The sequence below is a fragment of the Pipistrellus kuhlii genome, unplaced genomic scaffold, assembly GCF_014108245.1.
Source record: "Pipistrellus kuhlii isolate mPipKuh1 unplaced genomic scaffold, mPipKuh1.p scaffold_m20_p_78, whole genome shotgun sequence".
NCBI lineage: Eukaryota > Metazoa > Chordata > Mammalia > Chiroptera > Vespertilionidae > Pipistrellus > Pipistrellus kuhlii.
The window spans coordinates 410,541-433,276 of NW_023425582.1; the positions used below are offsets into that span (position 1 = coordinate 410,541).

The 22,736-nt window shown below is 57.4% G+C and overlaps 1 protein-coding gene across 2 annotated transcripts in view; it reads left to right on the forward strand.

The window, feature by feature from the left end:
* Nucleotides 1-3,738: 3,738 nt before the first annotated feature.
* The window catches only part of CSMD1 (CUB and Sushi multiple domains 1), a 605,853-nt gene continuing 586,855 nt past the window's right edge, over nucleotides 3,739-22,736 (forward strand). For both annotated transcript variants that reach the window (XM_045576232.1, XM_045576234.1), the window contains exon 1: nucleotides 3,739-3,844. In XM_045576232.1, the coding sequence (XP_045432188.1) occupies nucleotides 3,772-3,844 (73 nt within the window). In that variant the 5' untranslated portion in view covers nucleotides 3,739-3,771. The remainder of the gene's footprint in view (nucleotides 3,845-22,736) is intronic.

Genomic DNA, 22,736 nt, shown 5'->3' on the forward strand with positions numbered 1-22,736 from the left:
ACTGAGGGGCAGGGACATGCTGAGGGGAGGAATGTGAGAAGGGAAGGAGGAGTGGCCTCAGGGGCAGTGCAGATGTTACCGCAGCAAACTCTCTGTGCCTAGGGTAAGGGGCGGAGCCTGGAGGTGCAGGGTTTTCCAGAGCACCCAGCCCAGTGCCCAGGGGCCGGTGGACCCATCCTTCGATGAGGAGCGAATTCCCCCAACTTTCCACGCCCCATCCATGTCCAGTGAGTGCACCAGACAAGCACACAGGGCCCATTCAGCAATCAGGGCACACACCATGTTCTCACATATACTTCACTGCTTTTCTAGATCATTAGCATCCTCTCCTGTGCAAAAATTTAAAATTTCTAATTTAAAAAAATATATATTTTTATTGATTTCAGAAAGGGAGGGAGAGAGAAGAGAAACATCAATGATGAGAGAGAATCATGGGTCTGCTGCCTCTTGCACACCCCCTCCTGGGGATCGAGCCCACACACAACCAGGGTATGGACCCTGCCTGGGAATTCAACTCCTGGTTCCTAGGTGGGCGCTCAACCACTGAGCCACACTGGCCAGGCTTAATGTCTAATCTTATCTCAGTAACTGCTCCTAGTCTGGCTCCCTCCTCAGATGATTTCACTTAAAACAAAGCCAGGCACCCTCCTCAGTTACCGCACTTCCTCTCTCCAGCTCAATGGAGTCTTCCTCCCCCCTTTACAGGATTATAGGGAGGACCCCTCCTTCCCAGAGGCCACACCCTCTGCTTTCATGCACCCCATCTGTGCTCTCAGCCCCAGCCCCCCATGCCGTCAATCCTGCTCAGCCAGACTCCGGGCCACAAGCAGTAACGCCTGTGCTACTGCAGGAGCCCACAGGGGTGGCACCCAGCCTGGGGGGCACCCCCTGCTCTGACCCCCTTGGCTAAGATGCCTCACTCTCAATTCCTGGCATTAGAGCTGCCCTATACCTTAGGGCGGTCACGATCATTCCAAGTTAAAAGGGAAGGCCCCTGGGAAGCTGACAGGCGTCCTCACACCCAAGCCCCATCCTCACCAGGCCCAGGAGAGCCCAGGGGCCCTGGGAGGGTCAGCAGGGGGGCTGGGCGGGTCAGACCCTGGACCAACTTCTGTGCGAAGGCCCAACCAGAAAGCCTGGCCACTAGATGGCAGCAGGGCCCCGCGCTTCCTGCAGAGGAACCTGCCTGGAGATCCTGGGAAAACATCGCAATATTAAAGCAGATTCAACCATGTTACAGATCAGAAGGTCGTACTGGACAGCCGCCGCCCCCTCCACGCCTACGATGAAGAACACGTGGGCCTCGATCACGGTAACGGCCTGACGTACAGTCTGGTTAAAGAAAACTCCCCCAGGAATAACGGCATACAGGGGTATTGACTGGTTCTGTGGGCCGTTTTCCTCAAAGATGGGAGCCAAATGGACTCTTGGCACTGCCGAGAGCGGCGGGGGCGTCAGAGAGGTGACACGGAGTTGGCGGTGGCCGGGCCACCGCCTGCAGCTGGTCCTGTTCCCGGCAGGTGCTGGGTTCCCGGTGACATGCACCCTGGCTGAGCCCCACAGGGAGTCACTGTGAGTGGCCAGGGCGGGAGGGGGGACAGGGTTTCCTGGCAGAGACCCTCCTTGGTGACATGAGTCCCCAGGAGCCCAGCGCAGCTCCTCGGTTCCTCTGGGAGACATAGGTCCCCATCCTGCAGGAGCTCGGAGGTCTGGTCTTCTGAGGAGGAGCTTGAATGGTTCATGGGCCCCGAAGGCACTGTGCTTGGGTGCTGAGCTCCAGGGACATTCGGGGTCTGATGCAAAGTCACAAGGCAGGGACCCTCCCTCTGCAGGCCTGGTCCAGCCTCAGGGGCGGGGTCCCTGGGTCCCCCTGCCTTCTCCCTCCCCCACCAGTCTGGGGGAGCAGGGAAGGGGGGTGCAGAGGAGGGCTCTGCACGTGGAACCGCCTGGCCAGGGCAGGTTAGCGGCCTCAGAGCAGCCCCATGGCCCCCGGCCTGCAGCTCCCTCCCAGCCCCGGCGAGTCCTCCCTGCACACAGCTGCTCCTGGCTGAGGGTGTGAGATGACAGGGGAGACATGCTTCGGAGCTGTCATCGAAGGTTGTCTGCACTCACCACCCCCTTGGGGAGCCCGGAGACCCTGGGGACAGAGGCACTCCAGGAAAAACAAGACAGGAAGTGGCGCAGGATGGAACTGCCAGCTGTTCCTCCTGAAGAGGAGACAGGCAGGTGGGACTGAAGCGCCAGGACCTTGGTCACCCCCTGGGGGTGGGGCCTCGGTTCTGCCCACAGGTCCAGGCCTGCAAGTCAGGGCACTCCTGAGCCTGCTCCCTCCCGCCCTCCCACCCTCCAGGGGAGTCACTGGCACCTTCTGGGGGGAAATGCTTTGCCATCTAGCTGTGAATGCCAGCACCATGCCTCCTCCTCCTGATCTCCTGAGAATGCACCACCTTATCCCCTAAATAAACCGCCCTGCCATCCAGTCTCGCCCGCCCTCCTGGTTCCCCAGAGACTACATCTGCTGGGGGGGGGGGGCACCTCCTCTCCTGGGGAGAAGCTGGGTGGCATGGGGTTCCTCCCATCAGCTTCTGGGACACTCCTGCTTCTGCCTCTGCAGACCCAGAGAGCAGCTCTGCCTCTTTGCCCCCCCCCCCCCGCCCCGGGGGCGCGCAGGTGGGCTCAGCTCCAGGGGTGCAGGCCGAAGGCGCTTCCAGACCCTGGTCCCCTTGGAATGGGAGGGGGACCTGCGTGTGCAGAGAGCGCCCCACACCCTGGCGGGAGGCGGGAGGCGCTAACTCCTTGCACACACTCTCCTGGCCACACCTGCCCAGCAATAATGAGGGTTTTAATGGCACCTTCCCCGGGGAGCTGGAGAGGTCTGCGCCCTGCCTCCCGCCTGGCTAAGTTGTGCGGGACCCTCTCCGCGGTTAGCGGGGAGCAGAGGGCGGAGACGGGGGACACAGCCTGCCCGCAGGCCCCCCCCCCCCTTCCAGTTTGCAGGAGTTGCCTCTCCCTTATGGGGCCTGGGGTGGGGGTCCCCTCATCGCACCCAGCCAGTCCGCCTCCCCAGCCTTCGCGGGGTTCGGAGCCGGCGCCCGGCCACGCATCTGGGTAGCGGGCCGGCCTCCCTCCCTCCCTCCCGCTCCCGCCCCTCCCGCTCCGCGGGGAGGAGGCTGAGTCCGGCCGCGGCGGCAGCGGCTCCGTGCGCGCCCAGCCCGCCGCCCGCGCTCCCGCCTCCCCGCCGGGCCCTCCCCGCCGCCCGCCCCTCCTCCTCCCGCTCCCTCCGCTCCCACTCGCTGCTCGCAGCCTCTCTCCGCTGCCTCCGCTCGGGCTCCGGCTCCGCTTTCCGGGCTCCGCGCTCGGGCTCCGCGCTTCGGGCTCCGCGCTGCGCGATCCCTCCGCAGCCTCGGCCGCGGCGCCTCCGCCGGCTCGCCCCGCACCCGCACCCGCAGCCCGGCGCCGGCTCTGCCCGCAGCTCCCTCCGCCCGCGGCTCCGGCGGCGATGCGATGAGCTCGGCGCGGCCCGGCGCCCGGACCTGCGGGAGGCGAAGGCGGCGCGGGGCCGGGGGGCACCGGGCTCCCTGCGCGGCCCGGAGAGCCCTCCGCTGACCGCCCGGCCCAGGAGCGCCCCCCGCCCCGGAGGGAGCGCCTCGCCGCGCCCTCCGCTGACCACCTGCCCGGCCCGGCCGCAGCCGCGTGCCCGGGAGCGGCCCCGGAGGGAGAGCCTCGCCGCCGCGGAGCCCTCGCCGCCCGGAGGGAGGACGATCTGCAGACATGACGGCGCGGAGGGAGCGCCCGGGGCCCGCCGTGCTGTTGCTGTGCGCCGGGCTCCTCACCGCAGCCACTGGTAAGGAGACGGGGCCGCGGGGAGGCCGGGCCGCGGGGGGAGGCGGCCGGAGGGAGCGCCAGGTCTGCTGGGGAGGACGGGGATGCGCGATGCCCGATGCCGGGGAGGCAGCGCCGGCGGGAGGCTCCGTGCGGGGCGGGCGGACCCCCTCCCCCGCCCCGCCCCGGCCTCGGCTCCTGGGGGGTGGGGGGTAAAGGGGTGGGGGCCGGAGGGACAGGGCCGCTCCTGGGGTGCGGGTTGCGGGGAGCGGGGAGCCGCTGGACCTGGGGGTGGGAGGCAGGAGGGACAGGCGCCGCTCAGGGCTGCGGGCTGTCAGGAGCGAGGAGCGGGGAGCGGGGAGCCGCCGGACCGGGGCCCCTGCTCCATGGAGAGGGGCGCAGCGGGCGGCGGCGGGGCCGGTGCAGGACTCTCCGGATCCGGACCTGGCGGCGGGGAGCAGGTGACTGGAGGCCGGCTCTCAAGTTGGGGCTCCCGGGGCTGGGGGCGGGGGGGTGAACCCTGCAGCGCGGCAGCTGGCCTGGCGCCCCTCCCCGGCCCCCCCTCCCAGCGAGCGCCCCGCTGTCCTCCCACCGGCCCCTCCGCCAGCCCCTTCGCCGGCCGCGGGGGGGGGGGGGTGAGGGCCGCCTGGGGGGCCCGTGCTCCCCGCACTCTGCTCCCTGCGCCCGCGAGAGGGGAGACCCGAAGGAGGAGAGACGGGGGGGTGGGGGGAGAGGGGGAAACCCGGGGGTGGGGATTCCTCCTCGTTGGGCTCCGGGCACCTGGGCGCTGCCTCCGGAGGGGTAGGGGCGCTGGAGCCCCGCGAACTTGGTTTTCTCCTTGAAGTGAGTTGGGTGCGTCCCCCCAAGCGGCCCCCAGGCAGAAGGAGTGGCGGGCTGCAGTGCCTGCTGTTCCTCCTCCAGGAATACAAGCCCCTCTGGGTTTGGGGCGGGGCGGGAGGGAGGCGAGAGGGGGTCGTCATGCACATTGTACAGTGCATGCCCCCTCCGGTGCCCCCCACCCCGCGCCCCCTCCCGCTGGCCCCTCTGGCGCCCTGTCTGCACTCCAGCCCCTGCTCTGGGAGCAGCTGTGGGCTGTGTGTCTCCCAGTGCTGAGTCCTGTATCTGTTTCTTCCATCTCTGCTCCCCAGGAAGTTGCTGTCCTTCAGGTCCTCCATCCTCTGCCTCTCCTGTTCTACCCATCCGGTCGGTCCGTGGTCCCTGGTCCCAGGACCCGGGCCCGTGTCCAGGCTCAGGGCTGTCCGGTGCCTCTAGGGCCGCCGGGGTGGCTGGCCTGGGGTGGGGGGTGTGTGTGGAGAGGGGGTGGGTGAGGCATTCCCTCCTGTGGCTCCTCTGGGCACCAGCTGGGGAGAGCTGACTGCTGGGGACTGGCCTCTGACTGCTGAGGACTGGTCCAGCACCCTGATCCCAGCACCCTGGTCCCAGCATCCCTGGTCCAAGTATACCTCTTCCCAGCATCCCTCCTCCCAGCATCCCTGGTCCAGCATCCCTCCTCCCAGCATCCCTGGTCCCAGCATCCCTCCTTCCAGCATCCCTGGTCCAGCATCCCTGGTCCAGCATCTCTGGTCCCAGCATCCCTGGTCCAAGCATCCCCAGTTCCAGCATCCCTAGTCCCAGATCCCTGGTCCCAGCATTCCGGGGAGCCAGGCCCGTTCCGTTCCCATTCCTGGGGATTAGGAGCTGTAGAGACACTGGCCCTCTGCCCGCCCACCTGCTGGGGTCCCCTTGTGAGCCTGGGGCTCTGGAGTCTCCAGGAGGCACAGCGGGTGCAGTGGGGTGGTGTGCGGGCAGGGCCTGGGAGCCCAGTCTCAGCTGGAGGAGACCAAGCTGGAACCCAGAGAGCCAGGGGTCCGCCCTGGGAGGGGCCGCCCATGACCTGGAGGTGGGCCCAGGCCTGGGGAGGGGAGGGCTTGGCTCAGTGCAGCTCCCTGTGGAGAGGAAACACTTGTGAAGCAACTGCAACTCCACCAAACTCCCGGCCCCTCCCGCATCCTCGGCAGGCCCCCTGGGCCTCAGGGCCGCTGTCCCAGCCAGTCCTGCTCCCTCCAGCACCTTCCCCCTGCAGTTAGCAGGAGCTGCTGTTGGAGGAGGCAGCCTCCGCCTGGGCTGCTTAATAATCAGTTCGCGTGTGCATGTGGGGGGAGGATGCTGCCCCCTCGCGGGTGGGCCCGCGCTTCCTGGGGGCGGCTGGCGGGGGCGGGAGCAGAGGGGGGGCTCTCCAGGCCCAGGGCCCACTGCGGAGGGGGGGTGGGGGGTGGGGGGGAGGAGCAAAGTCCTGGGCTACCCTGGAGCCTAGAGGGGCAGCTACAGGCAGAGAGTGCCCTCCACTCCAGGGAGTCTCTGGTCTGGGCTGCAGGAGCCCGTGTGTGTATGTGTGCCTGTACGTGTGTGTGCCTGTGTACATGTGTGCATGCATGCATGTTTGTGTATGCACACACGTGTGCACATGGGCATGTGTGTTCACGCACATGGGTATGAATGCATATATGTGTGAATGCGTGTGCATGCATATGTGCACACGTGTGTGTGCATGTGTATGTGCATGTGTGTGTGTGTGTGTGTGTGTGTGTGTGCCTAGTGCCTGGCCGAGGCTGAGGTGGGTGTGCAGTGCCTTCCTCTCCCCAGTGTTGGGGCTGGTCTCTGCTCCCCAGGGTCCCATGGCAGGGGCTGCAGGCAGGGGGCTAGTGAGGCCAGCACAGGGGTCTCCCCAGTTCTCTCTGGCTCCTGGGGCAGGGCTGCACCCCCTTTCGGAATCCTTGGTGACCTGGGCCGGGCCCTGCAAGGGCGGGGTCATGGCAGTGCCCTGGGCGGGGCCTGTGAGTACAGGGCTTCCGGGACAGGAAGGAGGTGGAGGACGGCTCAGGTTGCAGCCTGGCCACAGGAGCTGCAGCGTGGCCTGGGTGGCAGCTCCCCCTGGCAAAGGCCCTGGCAGGTGTGGGTGTGTGGGCATCCTTCAGGATCTGCTGGCAGAGACCCGTGGGGCAGCAGCAGCTGTGGCTGTGGCCCTGGACCTGTGCCTCCGTGCCTGGCGTGGCTCTGGGTGCTGGTGCTTTGAGCTTCACTACAGCGTTGGGGCACCGGAATCCGCTCGTGATGTTTCTTCTTTTTGGAGTTAACCCTGTCTGTCATAAGGCTGAGCACGGAGCACACACCAGCACTGCCTCAGCAGTGTCTGCAGGGACGGGGAGAGGGAGGAGGCGGTCAGCAGTCCCCTCTAGTCTAGATAACGGAAAGAGGAGGAATTCTCCCCAAGAGCTCAGATTTGAGCCCCCAGCCCCTCACCTGAGGCTGATCTGAGAAAATTACTGCAGAGTCAGAGCTCCTGCAGCCAGGACAGACTCGGGGAGCATTTGATTGCGTGTCGGGGTGTGTGTGTGTTTACAGAGCAGCTCGGCGGGCGGGCACACGCTGGCGTGGCCCCTGGGAACCTCTGTGGGGCTCAGTTCGGGCTTTTGGGTCTTTAAAGGGGGACAGGGGAGGCTCTGTAACCTTAACCCTGTGGCTGTGGGCGGGGAGAGGCCTGTGGTGGTGGGTGGACTCGCGGTTGGGGCCTATGGGCCAGTCCAGGCTGCGGAAGAGGAACCCCACATTCTCACGGGCCCCCATGGCTGCCAGCTCCAGCTGTCTGTTCGGCCACAGGGAGGGACACAGAAGGCCCTGCTGGGAGAACAGCCCCGCCCCGCCCCAGGCCCCGGGAGACTACCAGACTCGAACAGGCTTTGGAAATGTCAGAACGACGCGTCCGCTCCTTTAAGAAACGGATCCACAGGCGCTCAGGGCTGGTGCTGCTCCCCGCAGACCAGACAGCAGCGCCCGGCAGACTCTCTAAGCCGCCCACATGCAAATCGCATACTAAGTGCCCTGTGCAGGCCACACGTTCCGTGTCTGCGGCAGGGCCTCGGCTGAGCTCACAGTGGGGAGCAGCCACACCCCGTGCAAGCAGGCGATTTTTTAAAAATTAATCCTCACCCGAGGCTATTTTCCAATTGATTTTTAGGGAGAATGGGAGAGAGAGGGAAAGACAGAGAGAAACCTGGAGGTGAGGGAAACACACCGATGGGCTGCCTGCTGCATGTGCCCCAACCAGAGGCAGGCCGGGAGGAGTTTATTTCTCGAACGCAAGTTGTGATGTACTGATAGGAATCTCCACGTTTATCTCGTATGAGTGTTGGTGGGAAGGCCGTGGCAGGGAGAGGGAGCTCAGCATTGCCGCCCTCTCCCAGGATCAGTAGAGAGAAGGACGGACTTCCTCCTAACGCTGGTGGTCGGAATGGAGATTTGCCCGAGTTGTTTCTGAAGAAGTAAGTCTTGAATAACAGGTTGGGAGGTCAGCATGATTCTTGTTACCAACACGAGATCTAGGGAAATACAGGCAGGAAGGAGTCACATTGTCGGTGTCACTTAGCAGTATTGCAGCCTGAGATGTAAATGATATAAAATAGTGGCTCCGTTCCAGGCACCTTTTATTTGTTTTTAGTTTTATGCATTTTGAACACCCTTGATCTCAGGAAAATTCAAGGAAAAAGAATATAACACCTGGATATGATCAAGGCAAACCTGACTTTCTATCTGAATTATCCAGATAGAACCCAGCAGGTCCCCGGTGTATGGTGGAGACACTCTGTCCTTAGTACTAAACGTGTCCCCCTATCAGTGAAGATGTTGGCATTGTGACCATGGTGTGAAGTCGTTGAATACTCTTGCAAACTTTGTGTGTGTAAGAGTCACGTGAGGCCTGGTCAGTGTGGCCCAGTGATTGAGCATCAACCTAAAAACCAGGAGGTCACAGTTCGATTCTTGCCCAGGTTGTGGGCTTGATCCCCAGTGTGGGGTGTGCAGGAGACACCCCATCAGAGATTCTCTCTCAGCATTGATATTTCTCTCTCTCTCTCTTCCTCTCCCTTCCACTCTGAAATCAATGAAGTTATATTACAAAAATTTTTAAAAGAATCACTTGAGGTCTTGTTTTAATGTAAATCCCAAGGCCTCTTCCCCAAGTGATTCTCAGTAAGTGGGTTTAGGATGGTGTTAGAAATCTGGTTTTATATATAAATCCATCCATCCATCTATTCACCCACTTATCCAACTATCTATTCATCCATCCATCCATCTCCCCATTTGTCTATCTACCCACCTACCTACTCATTCATCTATCTATCTATCTATCTCTAACTTCCTTTCAATAAAAGTTGTCAAAATCTAATACCCTATTTATTTAGCCTTCACAGGCTAATTTGCCCATGTTGATTTCATGATGAATATGCTATATTATGAAATTGTGCAGTTATTTTTAAAGATTTCTTCATTATCATTAGTGCCTCCATTATCAGTGTTCATCATTCTATGCTACTTACTCTTATTATTTTTTTTAAAAAAAAGGTTTTTCAACCAAGTTGAGAGTCAAACTTTTCTGTCCGTAATGCTTCTATCTATGGATGATTTAAGGGATAATTATGGGATTTCCTATAAAAACACCACACCAATGGTTTTTTTTCCTTTCCTTTTACTGTTTAGTATACTCTGATATGATTCATGTTACGTAAGGAAGTGCTAAACGTGGGATTAAAATTATTATTATTTGGGGAGTGATCGCTAATGAATTGAAAGCCTTTGAAACTAATTGTGAATTCTAAGCTGCTTCTTCCCAGATGCTGGGGGAATTCCTAGGCCCTGATTCAGAGACACGTATTTATTTCTCCTCTAGTCTTTAGTGGAAACATCTTTATCGATCTTTCACAAGAGAGTGATTTTATTCATGAAGCTGACACTCATGTAAAATGTATGGGGAACACTCCTCATTCCTGTTCCTATAAACTCCCACGCCCTGGACATGACAGTGGCTCCTGAAACTTTGCTCCTTGCCTTTGGGAGTGAGCGTTCGCTGTTCACTTCCTTTGCTGACGGTGAATGGATCGTGGACACCTTGGACATTTGACTTCTGGCCCAGGATCATCTGCAGGGTCACCGAGAGTTCAACCCCGCTCCTTCCGAGGGAAGGTTGGGTTTTCCTGAACTTAACGATACTCAGTGTTCTTTCAGCAAGCAGGTAATAGTGTGTTCAAAGGCCTTCTGCTAGTGCCCTGGTCGGCAAACTGCGGCTCAAGAGCCACATGCGGCTCTTTGGACCCTGGAATGTGGCTCTTCCACAAAATACCACGGCCTGGGCGAGTCTATGTTGAAGAAGTGGCATTAGAAGAAGTTTGTTTAAAAAATGTGGCTCTCAAAAGAAAGATCCATCGTTGTCCTGTTGGTATTTGGCTCTGGTGACTAATGAGTTTGCCGACCCCTGTGCTAGTGTGTCTCCACGTTCACGCCGTCTCTTTCTAATGTGCTGGTTAGGAAAGTAAGCTCTTTGATGCATATATAGCTGCACAGTTAAGGCTTGAAAAACGCTTCCTAGAGAACAGAAGAGGCCCCTGACACGTCAGGAGGTCATGATTCTGGGAGCTGCTGTCTCATCGGCAGATACTTCTCTATGTGTGTAAATGTGAAGCATGAATGAGGATATCCATCACAAGCCCATAAAGCCACTATAGAGACAGTGTTTCAGGAATAAGGGGGTGAGGAGAAGCCTCTCAGAAGCAAAAATAGTCTAACTATATAAATAGAAGCCTAAACAATTGAATGACCGAATGACAGGTCAACCGGTTGTCATGACATGCACTGACCACCAGAGGGAAGACACTTAATGCAGGAGCTACTACCTAGTGATCCTTGCACTCCCACAGTGTGAGCGCTGCTCAGCTGACCAACAGGCACCAGACACAGGGCTCACGGCTGGCAAGAGCAGCTTTGGAAATGGAAGCTTCTTCAGTGTCCACCGTGCGTTTCTTCTTGCACCACATTCTTTTCCTCTTCTCTTTGCAAAGCAGAAGCACTGTGAACAGATGCTGCCTAAGACAGATGCTGCCGTTCGGAGCGCTTTTTGTGCTGTTGGCTGCAGACATGAGGTGGCTGGTTACTGGCTCCTTAGGCCGGCTCCGTTTGACATGAAAACAATGTCCAATTTGTAAACATAAATCGCAATACTTTTAATAAAGTTGTAGATAAGATCAAGAGAAAGTCAAGTGAAAAAAATCATCTTGTTACCGTTAAGTGGGATTGCTTTTATTGAGTGATCCATTTAAGTATCTACGCTGAGCCACTCTCATTTGGAGGAAACAGACATCTGTTTAGCCTCAGCGTCCTTACCAATGAAGACCTGGGGACTAACACAGAGACCTGGGAAGTCTTGGCTCTTAAATACGAGTGTAGTCACCTGCTCGCCTGAAGAATTAGGCCGGGGATGCCCAGCCAGGGCTGTGCAGTGGTTGAGCGTTGACCTATGAGTCAAGAGGACAGGGTTCAATGCCTGGTCATGGCACATGCCAGGCTTGTGGGTTTGATCCCCATTAGGGGGCATGCAGGAGGCAGCCGATCAATGATTCTCACTCATCACTGATGTTTCTCTCTCTGCCTCTCCCTTCCTCTCTCTCTATAAAGCAATCAAAAGATACTTAAAAAAAAATAGTAATTATGCCCAGGACTTACTAGAATTACTCAAGTCAATAAAACTGCAATTTGAGATTCCTTACTGTTTCCCTACATATTTTAATAAAGAAGTTGAAATGTGATTTCTTTCTTTCATAAAACAAAACAGAAAAGCACGTAGTCACTTGACTTAATTGCATTAATAAGGAGCCTTTATTTCGATTCTGGGCGGTGAGGGAGACGTTAATGCCAGGGGACAACAGAGGGGTTCCCTCAGAGGTGCCCACCTGGTCACTGGGGGACGGAGGAGGAAGGGGTGGGGCTGTGAGCAGGAGGGTGTTGGTGAGAACTGGCCAAGGACAGCGGGGCGTAGGTGACCTACAGACACCCTCAGTGACCACCGGGACCCTTGCCTACAGTGTCCTTCCTGCCCTCCTCCTGCACAGCAACGGGCCACACCCCTGCTGAGATGGGGAACCTACTTCTTAGAAACAGATTTTTGTCACGTGACAGTCTTCAGGTCCCAGGCTCTTCCTTTGTTTTTGTTGGGAGGAGCTCCAGAAGCAGCGCTGATAGAACACACACACAGACACACCACCACACACACACACACACACACATCACAACACACACCACAACACACACAACACACACAACACAATACACACCATAATACACACACACCACAACACACACATACACACAACACAATACACACCATAATACACACACACCACAACACACACATACAACACAATACACACCATAATACACACACACCACAACACACACATACACACACCACAACACACACACGCAGCAACACACACAACACACACACAACACACACACACAACACACCACAGGCAGCCCTTCCCGGCCTCCAGGTGGCCGTGTGCCTGCCCTCCGTGCTGGGTGCCTTGCACCTGGCGCCGCCTCGCACCCGGGCTTCCTCACTCACCCTCACCAGCCCGCCTCTCCTCCCTCCTCTAGCTCCAGCTCCAGCTTCCTGCTAGCGACATGCCTGCTTGGGGCTCACCATGTGTCTCCTTACAGCTCCAAGTTCCCATGAGGGAAAGGCATTCTTGCAACAACAGAATGTCACGGGGCTTCCCTGCGCTGTCGGTGTCTCATGCTCCCGTGACCGGCTGGCTTCTGTCCCTTCACTCAGTGAGCCCGAGGACCGTGTGGGAGGGATTTATGAACGGATTCACTGAGAGAAGGCCTGTGGAAGGAGTCAGGATCGAGACTGGGATGCACTTACTGATCCGCACACCGGGGCGAGGGCCGCACCCCGTTATCACTCTGCTGTGTGTACCAGGTTCATTTGCCTTTCCTTCTCCCAGTGTTGTTTTTTTGGATGCCAAGCAAGGTGTGTGGGTGTTGGCATGTTCCTCCCGTGAGAATGACGTCACGCTCTCAGTGCTGGCTCCCAGGCGCCGCCGACCTGCCTCTTGGATCTTCATGACTGCTTCATCTCACAGCTTTTAATTGAAGGGACTTGCATAAGAGGATTATGGGACAAAGAGGAACTAATCAGTCTCTTTCTTCTACCCCTGCAATTACAAAAATTACCTTTCCTGCGTTTTTTCGGCGGCCACGGGAGACAAAGCCGGGACTGGCTATCCAAGCGGGTAACCAACGAGGGGTCCCCTGACCGGGACGCACGGCTGGACGCCCAGCAATGATGGATGTCTCCTGGCAAATGTGTTTTCTTCCCATTTTTGTGATGGATGGGCAGCAGGAGGCCCTTGAAAGAAGAGGGTATCACAGAAGGAAGGGTGAGAGGGCAAGGTGCAGTGCCGTCCTGCCCCTGGGCGGTGGGTACCCTTGGACACGGAGGAGAGGGACGGGAGCAGACAGACACAGAGGTGCGTGCTGAGAGCCGGTGTGGCTGACGGCAGCTTTCCCTGGAGAGCAGATTCTCGCTCCTCTTCTTAGGCCTTCTCATGGCCCCTTGTTCTTTGCCCCACAGTGAGGAGGAGGAGGGTGGGGGCCAAGAGGGTGTGGGGCAGGACTCACAGCTCACACCCACTGCGTGAAGCCACCTCCAGTTCCCGGTGGCCGTCCACGTCCTCTGCACATAGGGCCTCCCACCCGGCTCCCATCCCCGGGCAGACAGAGAGACTGGGGCACATCGGGAGCCACCGTGTGTTTGTCATCACATGATCATGGACACATGATACTGTTACCCTATTGGTTAAAAGCAAGGCTCCGCCCAGCTGGCATGGCTCAGTGGCTGAGCATCAACTTATGAACCACGAGGTCATTGTTTGATTTCCCATCAGGGCACAGGCCCGAGTTTCCATTTCTATCCCCAGTAGGGGACGTGCAGGAGGCAGTCAATCCATGATTCTCCCTCATCATGGATGTTTCTATTTCTCTCTCTTTCTCTCCCTTTCTGGCTGAAATGGATAAAAAGATACTAAAATAAATAAATAAATAAATAAAGAAGCAAGGCCCAGGTCCTGCCCCCCTGCTGGGGACCAAGCCTGAAACCCAGGCATTTGACCTGTGACCTGCTGGTACATGACAGGATGCTCAACCACTGAGCCACACATCCGGCCCGCTGCCTCTTGATGGCCCTCCACACCTGCCCCCAGGGCCCCAGCTGGGCCTCCTCTGCCTCCCTCAGGCCTCTCCACTCCCTCTCTGTTGCACTGGAGTCCCAGGAAGGCCGGATGGCCAGGAGAGCGCTGGGCATACATTTCCAGCCTAAAATCCTGGCAGCTGGAGAAGTGCAGCTGGAAACCTGCAAGCTTCTTCTTTTTTAAAATATATTTTATTGATTTTTTACAGAGAGGAAAGGAGAACGATAGAAAGTTAGAAACATCGATCAGCTGCCTCCTGCACACCCCCTACTGGGGATGTGACTACATCCAAGGTACATGCCCTTGACTGGAATTAAACCTGGGACCTTTCAGTCCGCAGGCTGATGCAGTCTATCCACTGAGCCAAACTGGTTTTGGCATGCAGGCTTCTGAGATGGAGAGGACCACATGGCCGAGGGACCCTCAGGTGCGGGAGGTGTAAGGATGTGGGACCCTCAGGTGCGGGAGATTAAGGACCAGGGACCCTCAGGGGCAGGAGATTAAGGACCAGGGCCCCTCAGGTTCGGGAGGTTAAGGACGTGTGCTTGCTGCGTGGGCAGCTGCAGGGCTTTTCCCGGGTCCTGAGAAGCGCAGGATTGCAGGGCCTCGTGCTGACCAGGCACCGGCTGCGTTTCACATCATAGGATTCGGGCGCGTATTTGTCGCCGCGGAATACCCTGTCCAGAGGGTCAACATCGAATGGCTTTAGGCTCGGACGGCTCAGGTTAGCACCCTCAGCCACTGCAGGTTCATACTTCCGACGACCGCAGACCTTGAATTAGGAAATGAATCTCAGGAGGGAAACCATTGCTGGTTTGGGCCTCTGGCATCAGGAGAGGGAAGGACCCATCTTCTTAGTCACGAGCTCGGGGCCTGTCTCGGCCAGGACAGCCCCTCAGAGACCCTGCATTTGGTGGGTTTGGAGGCCTCCTCGAGGCAGGCGGATGGTCGGGTTCGGTTCCTGCGTCTGCCGCTCACGGACGGAACTTGGAAAGCAGGAAGCTCTCCACAGCGGGCCGTCTCCTCTCCGCAAAGCGCAGGCTCCCCAGGCCCCACGCCATGAGGCCGTGACGAAGTGGCACCGGACACGCCAGCACTGCAGCTGCCAGTGACCGCCTCACCCACGTCACCAGCCATGCCACCGTGGCGACTGAGGACTTAGGCATCAGGTCAGCTGTCCCACCCCCCGGATGTGGGAGAGCCTCATTCCCAGAGCCGGGCGTGTAAGTGCACACCGACCTTTCTGATGGGATGTGATGAGTGTCTTGTGTTTGTACGATAACCCTGGCCCTCGTTCCCAGAACCCTGTAGGATGTGCACAATGCTTTCACGTCCCCTACTTTGTTTACAGGTAAAAATAGAGATGGCCCTGTCAGGCTGAGTGATAATAGCATAAGGTGACCAGACATCCGGTTTTGGCGGGACAAATTGTTAAAAAAAAAATCAATGGTTCTGCACTTGCCATCCACCCCTGTCATCTCTCAAAGTCCCTGAGAGAATCTTTCCAAAAATCATGACTTTTTTAAAACGCCGCAGGACGCGGGACAAATTGTTAAAAATTGGGACTGTCCCGCTAAAAGCAGGACATCTGGTCACCTTATAACAGCACCAAAACCACCATCTGACCATCACATTCGGTTTCAATTCAATTAAATAAACGCTCAGTCCTGTCGCCTGGCGAAGGTGTGTTTACAGTCCTGGAGGGTCAGGAAGCCGGGGGCATTGGCGGTGACTCTGGGGGGCCAGTGGCAGGAAGCAGGAAGCTGCCATGGGGAGGCTGCCCTGGAGAACACGCTGTCTGTGAGGCCAGCGTGCCGGTGTGAGCACGCCCACAGCCTGTGCTGCTCGCGGCCTCGTGCTGCCTGAGAGAGTGGCTGCAGCCATTTCAGGAAGAAGGTTGGGTGGTGGGACCCGCTGGCTGAGCCAGGGAACGGCTCCGTGTGCTCAATGGGTGGCGCGGTGAGCGGGGACCTCTGCCTGGGCGGGGCGGTGGTTGGAGAGTCTGGCATCATGGGAACCTTTAACATGGGAGGGCCTGGCCCTGACTGCAGCTCCCTGCCCGTCCCACTGGCGCTGGTGTGTCCCTCAGCACGCAGGCAGGAGCCCCTGGCCTTCTCCTGGTGTGGACGTCCAGGCTCCGAGACTCCTGAGGGTTGACCTTGGCATTGGAAAGCTGAGTTCCTGAGCACAGATGGTGAAGGGCAGGGCCCACACCGGTGAAATGCCAGGTTGTGGCGTCAAAAGGAAACCCCCAGATTGTGGCTTTAGAAGGAGCCACTCCGTGGAGGGTTGCATGGTGGAGGGATGGGGAGAGTTTCAGAGCAGACGGCCTGGAACCAGGGCCAGAGCCAGTGCAGACTCTCCAGGCCCAGAATCGGGGCGGGGGCCAGCGTGGCTCTGTGGTTGAGCATCAGACCTAGGAACTGGAGGTCACAGTTCAATTCCCAGTCAGGGCACATATCTGGGGTGGTGGGCTTGATTCCCAGTGTGGGCCATGTAGGAGGCAACCGATATCCGTGATTCTCTCTCATCACTGATGTTTCTCTCTCTCCCTCTCTCTCCGTCTTCCTCTGTCCCCCTCCCTTCTCTCTCTGAAGTCAGTAATAAAAAGCAATAGTGTGAGTCCAGGGGTGGCTGCCCCTTTGGAGGCAGTTCGCACAATATCTGCAGTGAAACCATCAGAGGGAAAACCAGGGCTCGGACAGCTTCGTGGTGATGGGGGACCCATGACTCACCCCGACATTCAAAAATTCTCCCTGAAACCAAACAGCAGTTCCACGTGGGCCGATCACAGGCCCTTTTCCGAGCAGACTCCTCCTGGTCCGTGCCGTGGTGCTGTTCAGAGGTGGCCCCTCTGAGCTAATCAGGAGACAGCATCCTTCCTTCCCATCAGCTCACCTCCGGCTGCTCTGGGCACCCCAGGTAGCACCCACGCTTCCCCCTTTCCTGTGCACATCACACACACAGGTCACCCTGGTCTTAGCTCCCGGACCTGTGCCTGCTGTCCTGCCAGACGGAGCCCCCAGGAGCCCAGGGCGGTGGCTGCCCTTGGGCCCACATCTCGAGTCTCCACCCACCCCCCCGAGTGGCACCTGTTCCTCCTCCTCCCAGGGCAGCACCTGCACCTGGGCCTGCAAGTGTGTGTGTGTGCGCACGCGCGTGTGCGTGTTAGGGGGGTGGGGTTCTGGTCTAGGCTGTTCCCTTCTGGGTTGGAAACTGCCCCCAGCGCTAATGTCTTCATCGGAACAGGAAGTGGTTTGGCCCTCTCCCTCCCGCCCTGACCCCCTTTGACTCCTCAGCCCAGCAGCGATCAGCTAATCGATACACACTTAGAGGGTCACAGCCGAGTGGCCTTGGATTCAATAAGGCCACTGGCAGCCGGGAGGGAGCATTAGTCTGTGTTGTGTGTGTTGCTTAATTTTTCTCTCCCCGTCCGCGGTCCCAGTGCACCGGCTTCGGCATGCGGCCGTTTTTCTCCTCCGATGACATAAAGTAGATACTTCTTTTAATTAGGAGAAGTGGAAATTAATTACTCTCGGAGCCTGTTTCTCCCGATAGTTCGCCCCGGCGTCCAACGGTAAGTCACCTTGGTATGTGACGGCGTCTCAGTTCCCGGGGCCACAGGGTCGCACGGATTATCTTCCTTCCACGGATCTCGCCCTCCGGGAAGATAAGTGTCATTGAGCTCCGGGGAGACGCTTCCGTCCGCAGCCTTATCGCTCCACGTGGAGACGTGCCTCGGGGAACGTGTCTGTTTTCTCAACGCGTTTGCCCTCCATCAGCGTTGGAGTTGGATCTACTGGCTAATAGCTTCCTCCTTCCTTTCCAAACCCTGGTCCCGAAGTCAGCAGCTGCTCATTGCTGTGGGAGGGAAGGTTTGCACCGGGGCGAAGTTCTCACGCTCCTGAGTGGCAGGCAGCATCTCGGGGACAGCTGGGTGCTGAGTCTGAGCTAATCGTCTCCCCACAGGGGGCTGCAGGCACCTCGCCACGTGTCTGTGTTGGAGAAGGAAGCGTGTGGACGCTGTTCCCAGGCTCTGCCCTAATCGTAGGTCTGAATCTGATGGCTCTCCTCCTGCCCTTCCACATGTCTCCGTGAGAGACCTCAGACCTGGAGAGAGTGTTTACAGGAGTTTATTTGGGGCAGACGGGTGGCCTGCTGGGGAGCAAGTTCTAGAACGGGTCGGAGAATGGCATTTTGGCAGCAGCTTTTATGCATTTGGAATGGAGTAAGGAACATAAGGAAGAGGAAGTGAGTGTGGGAACAAGCAGGCTGGGCATCTCTGTGATTGGAGGACAGGCTGGGAGTCTCTGATTGGAGGGCAGGCTGGAAGTCTCTGTGATTGGAGGGCAGGCTGGGTGTCTCTGTGATTAGATGACAGGCTGGGAATCTCTGTGAGGATGGCAGGCTGGGAGTCTCTGAGGATGGCAGGCTGGGAGTCTCTGTGATTGGAGGGCAGACTGGGAGTCTCTGATTGGGTGGCAGGCTGGGAGTCTCTGATTGGATGGCAGGCTGGGAACCTGTGAGGATGGCAGGCTGGGCGTCTCTGTGATTGGATGGCAGGCTGGGAATCTCTGTGAGGATGGCAGGCTGGGAGTCTCTGTGAGGATGGCAGGCTGGGAGTCTCTGTGATTGGAGGGCAGGCTGGGAGTCTCTGATTGGATGGCAGGCTGGGTATCTCTGTGATTGGATGGCAGGCTGGGAACCTGTGAGGATGGCAGGCTGGGCATCTCTGTGATTGGATGGCAGGCTGGGAACCTGTGAGGATGGCAGGCTGGGCATCTCTGTGATTGGATGGCAGGCTGGGAGTCTCTGTGAGGATGGCAGACTGGGAGTCTCTGATTGGAGGGCAGGCTGGGCGTCTCTGTGATTGGATGGCAGGCTGGGAACCTGTGAGGATGGCAGGCTGGGCATCTCTGTGATTGGATGGCAGGCTGGGAGTCTCTGATTGGAGGGCAGGCTGGGGGTCTCTGTGATTAGATGGCAGGCTGGGAATCTCTGTGAGGATGGCAGGCTGGGAATCTCTGTGAGGATGGCAGACTGGGAGTCTCTGATTGGATGGCAGGCTGGGTATCTCTGTGATTGGATGGCAGGCTGGGAACCTGTGAGGATGGCAGGCTGGGCATCTCTGTGATTGGATGGCAGGCTGTGAGTCTCTGATTGGAGGGCAGGCTGGGCGTCTCTGTGATTAGATGGCAGGCTGGGAATCTCTGTGAGGATGGCAGGCTGGGAATCTCTGTGAGGATGGCAGACTGGGAGTCTTTGATTGGATGGCAGGCTGGGCGTCTCTGTGATTGGAGGGCAGGCTGGGAGTCTCTGATTGGAGGGCAGGCTGGGAATCTCTGTGAGGATGGCAGGCTGGGAGTCTCTGATTGGATGGCCGGCTGGGAGTCTCTGTGATTGGAGGGTAGGATCATCAACAAGCTCTCGTGCTGTCTTGAGGGCAGATTCCCTTCCGAGGGTCTGAGAAAGGAGGCATTTCACAGGGGTGTTGTCTGGCTATGCAGAAACAGTGGTCAGACTGGCTCAAAGCAGAGAAGCCTTCCCCAGGCCTGTGTGGGACTGCCCACCCCGCCGCCCAGTGAGGATGTCGGTGACTTTGGCTAGCTGTATCACTAGCCTCTGTCTGTCTGTGTGAGGACAGTACAGTTCTACGTTGTAGGTTTTATCTGTCAGACGGTTAACTGCACAATGTTGCCTGGGGTTTTCCTCAAAACCCTTCATAGAGAACTGCCTCTCAGGTGAATTAATGGTTCTTTGAGGCGATTGAATTCTTTCAGCACCGAATGATGCATGCACGCCCACATGGACCTTCTAATGTCCAATCCGAGCTGTACATAGCCCTGCCAGCGTGGCTCAGTGGGTGGGCATCGGCTCGATTCTGGTGAGGGCACATGGGTTGGGCTGGATCCCCAGTGTGAGGCATGCAGGAGGCAACCAATCCAAGATTCATCATTGATGTTTCTCACACTCTCTCTCCCTTCCTCTCTGAAATCAATGAAAAGATATATTTTTAAAAATCTGTCCACAGGTCTGAGTTCTAACCATGCAGATGGGACATGGTCACAGGCCCTTCCTCCCCCCTCACACCCCAGCTCATAGCCGGGCTCTGCGTGGACGTGTTCCGACAGGAGGATCCACGGCTCCCCGGGCCATGGCGGCTTCATGCCGAATCCTTATCTTTTTTTGAACATTTCATTTCCTTCGATTTCAGGAGACAGACAGACTTTGGGACAGAACGTCTCGGCTGGCCTGATGGGGTTGGACTTCCTGTTTTGGTGGGGAAGGCAGAGGGCTGCGCCCCCACATTCTCTGTTCAATCCCCGGTGAACAGGTGAATTATCAGGTGGGTGCTGTTGAGGTTATGGGCAGGGGAGAAGGGGCCACTCCCTCCCGGGAGAGGGCTCCCAGAGGCCTTGGGGAGATCTGGGAACATGAACTAAAGACGTGGCCCGTCTTACGGCTGATCCCAGAGACGCTTTGATTTCTCACTGCGTTGGGCGGGAGTGGCCGTCCGGGTTTCGGAAGTCGCCTGTGTTTGCACGGGTTCACAGTGGTGTGTAAGGTTCCGTGTACCACGTACGTGCTAGGAAGAGTCCGTAATCTGCACAGGGAAAGCGGTGCCTTGGTATAAGCAGATCTCATTCTCCCCACGAGGAAGCTCCCCGTCGGCTGCGGAATTCATTTACATATTGATTCCGTTAACCTCGCCGAGCACCCCTGTACACCTCGGCCTCCGCTGGCTCTAGTAGATCAAACGTGAATGAGGGGAGTCCCTGCCCTCCAGACATTGCAATTACAACAAGGAGGCTTTTTCCCGGTAATGCGATCAGAGCAATCAAACAAACGCTAAAAAGATTATGAAGTGTGCGACACGATCGCGGCTCTTCAGAGCCGAGGATGGATTTCTCAGAGGGCCCTTCCGCTGAGCAAACACCGCCCGGCCCAGCGGCCCGGGATGGCCCAAGCATCCGGACACCAAGGCCTCACGGACCCGTTCGCCTCCTCGGGGACAGGCTGTGTGAAGAGGGAAATCGTGGAGCCATAGGATCAAATCCTATAGGAAACCTGAGTGATTTTTAATTTTTAATCATGACCACTAAATGGGCGAGTTAGCCACAGGACACTCACAAACATCTCCCCCACAGTTAGGCGTCTGTGGGGGGCTGTTTCTCTGTTTTCCGTGTCCATCTCCATCACGGAAAAGGAAACAGTCAGGTTCCTGAGTGGAGGAGGTGGGGATAAGAAATTAAAGGAATAAAAGACCAAGAGGCAGAATTAGATTCATCGAGCTGGGCGATAGGTGGGCGCCATCCTCTCTGATGGAGAGGCAGCCAGCACCCAGGCCACACAGCAGGTTTATTTATGGGGTTAAAGGAGCTTATTTGCATTCTTAACTAGGCCCTAGCATTATCGGATTTACATATCTAGACCCACCCCTGCTGACACCTGGACAAAGGTAAGTCAGAAACTGAATAACACCCCTCCCGCCTCCGCCCTCTTGGGGTGGGGGGAGAAGGTAACCTAGACAAGGACTCTGCCAGTGCCTCAGGCTCAGCTGACAATTTTTAAAAATATATATTTTATTAAATTTTTACAGAGAGGAAGGGAGAGGGATAGAAAGCTAGAAACATCGATGAGAGAGAAACATCGATCAGCTGCCTCTTGCACACCCCCCACTGGGGATGTGCCCGCAACCAATGTACATGCCCTTGACCGGAATCGAACCTGGGACTTTTCAGTTCACAGACTGACGCTCTATCCACTGAGCCAAACCAGTTTCGGCTCAGCTGACAATTTAAAGGATGTCCCTGTGCCTTCTCAGGCGGCCCTCTACTGGCCTCAGTACCTCCACTGATGGAACAAACATTCGTGCAGTGTGATGTTTCCCCAGACATCAGGGATAGAAACTCGGGAGAGTGAGAGTCACAGGGCAGCATGGAGCCCCTGACCTCACATTCCCATGAGGCAGATGGTTAGACGATGTCTCAGAACCACGCTTCTCAGAACAGAACTCCCTCCTGGAGGCCCAGCTCGCCTCCGAGGCCCGTGACCACGACCGGGGGTCTGTGTCTGCTGCAGGACGGACGGGTGCCCTCCTTGCATCAGAGAGACCCCCAGCTCCTGGGAACAGGCTGACTGTTCTCACCCACCTCGTCTCAGCTTCTTTCCTTCTCACATTCTCTCCCCTCCCCAAGTCCCTTCAGAGGCCTTCTGCTGTCGGCTCCCGCTTAGGTGCTGAATGCTGACCTCGAACAGCTCATTATTGGATCGAGGTCGCATCCTTCTGCTCCCAGAGCATTGCTTTTGTGGAAAACGTGTTATAAACAACCACGCACTCACGAGTCCGATGACGTAACAAGGGTTTCGAGGCCATTTCCTCCCTCATGGGAACCTGTGGGATGCGTCCCCTCACCTCTGGGTCCCGTGAGTCCTGTCCAGTAACGCCAATGCTGTGGTTCTAGCCCCGTGGTCGGCAAACTGCGGCTCGAGAGCCACATGCAGCTCTTTGGCCCCTTTGAGTGTGGCTCTCCCACAAAATACCACGAATTTTGGTATAATTCGGCCTGGGCGAATCTATGTTGAAGAAGTGGCGTTAGAACAAGTTTAAGTTGAGAACATTTGGCTCTCCGAAGAAATGTCAATCGTGGTACCGTTGGTATTGGGCTCTGTTGACTCATGAGTTTGCCGACTGCTGTTCCAGAGGAAAGATAACTTGCAGAAATTGATGGCATTTGAGCAGAGAGTCTAATCATAGAGCACAATTTGTCTCAAAAATGCTCTTCAGCCATCGATGTGCCGGGAATAAGAATAATACTACATACACGTCTTCAA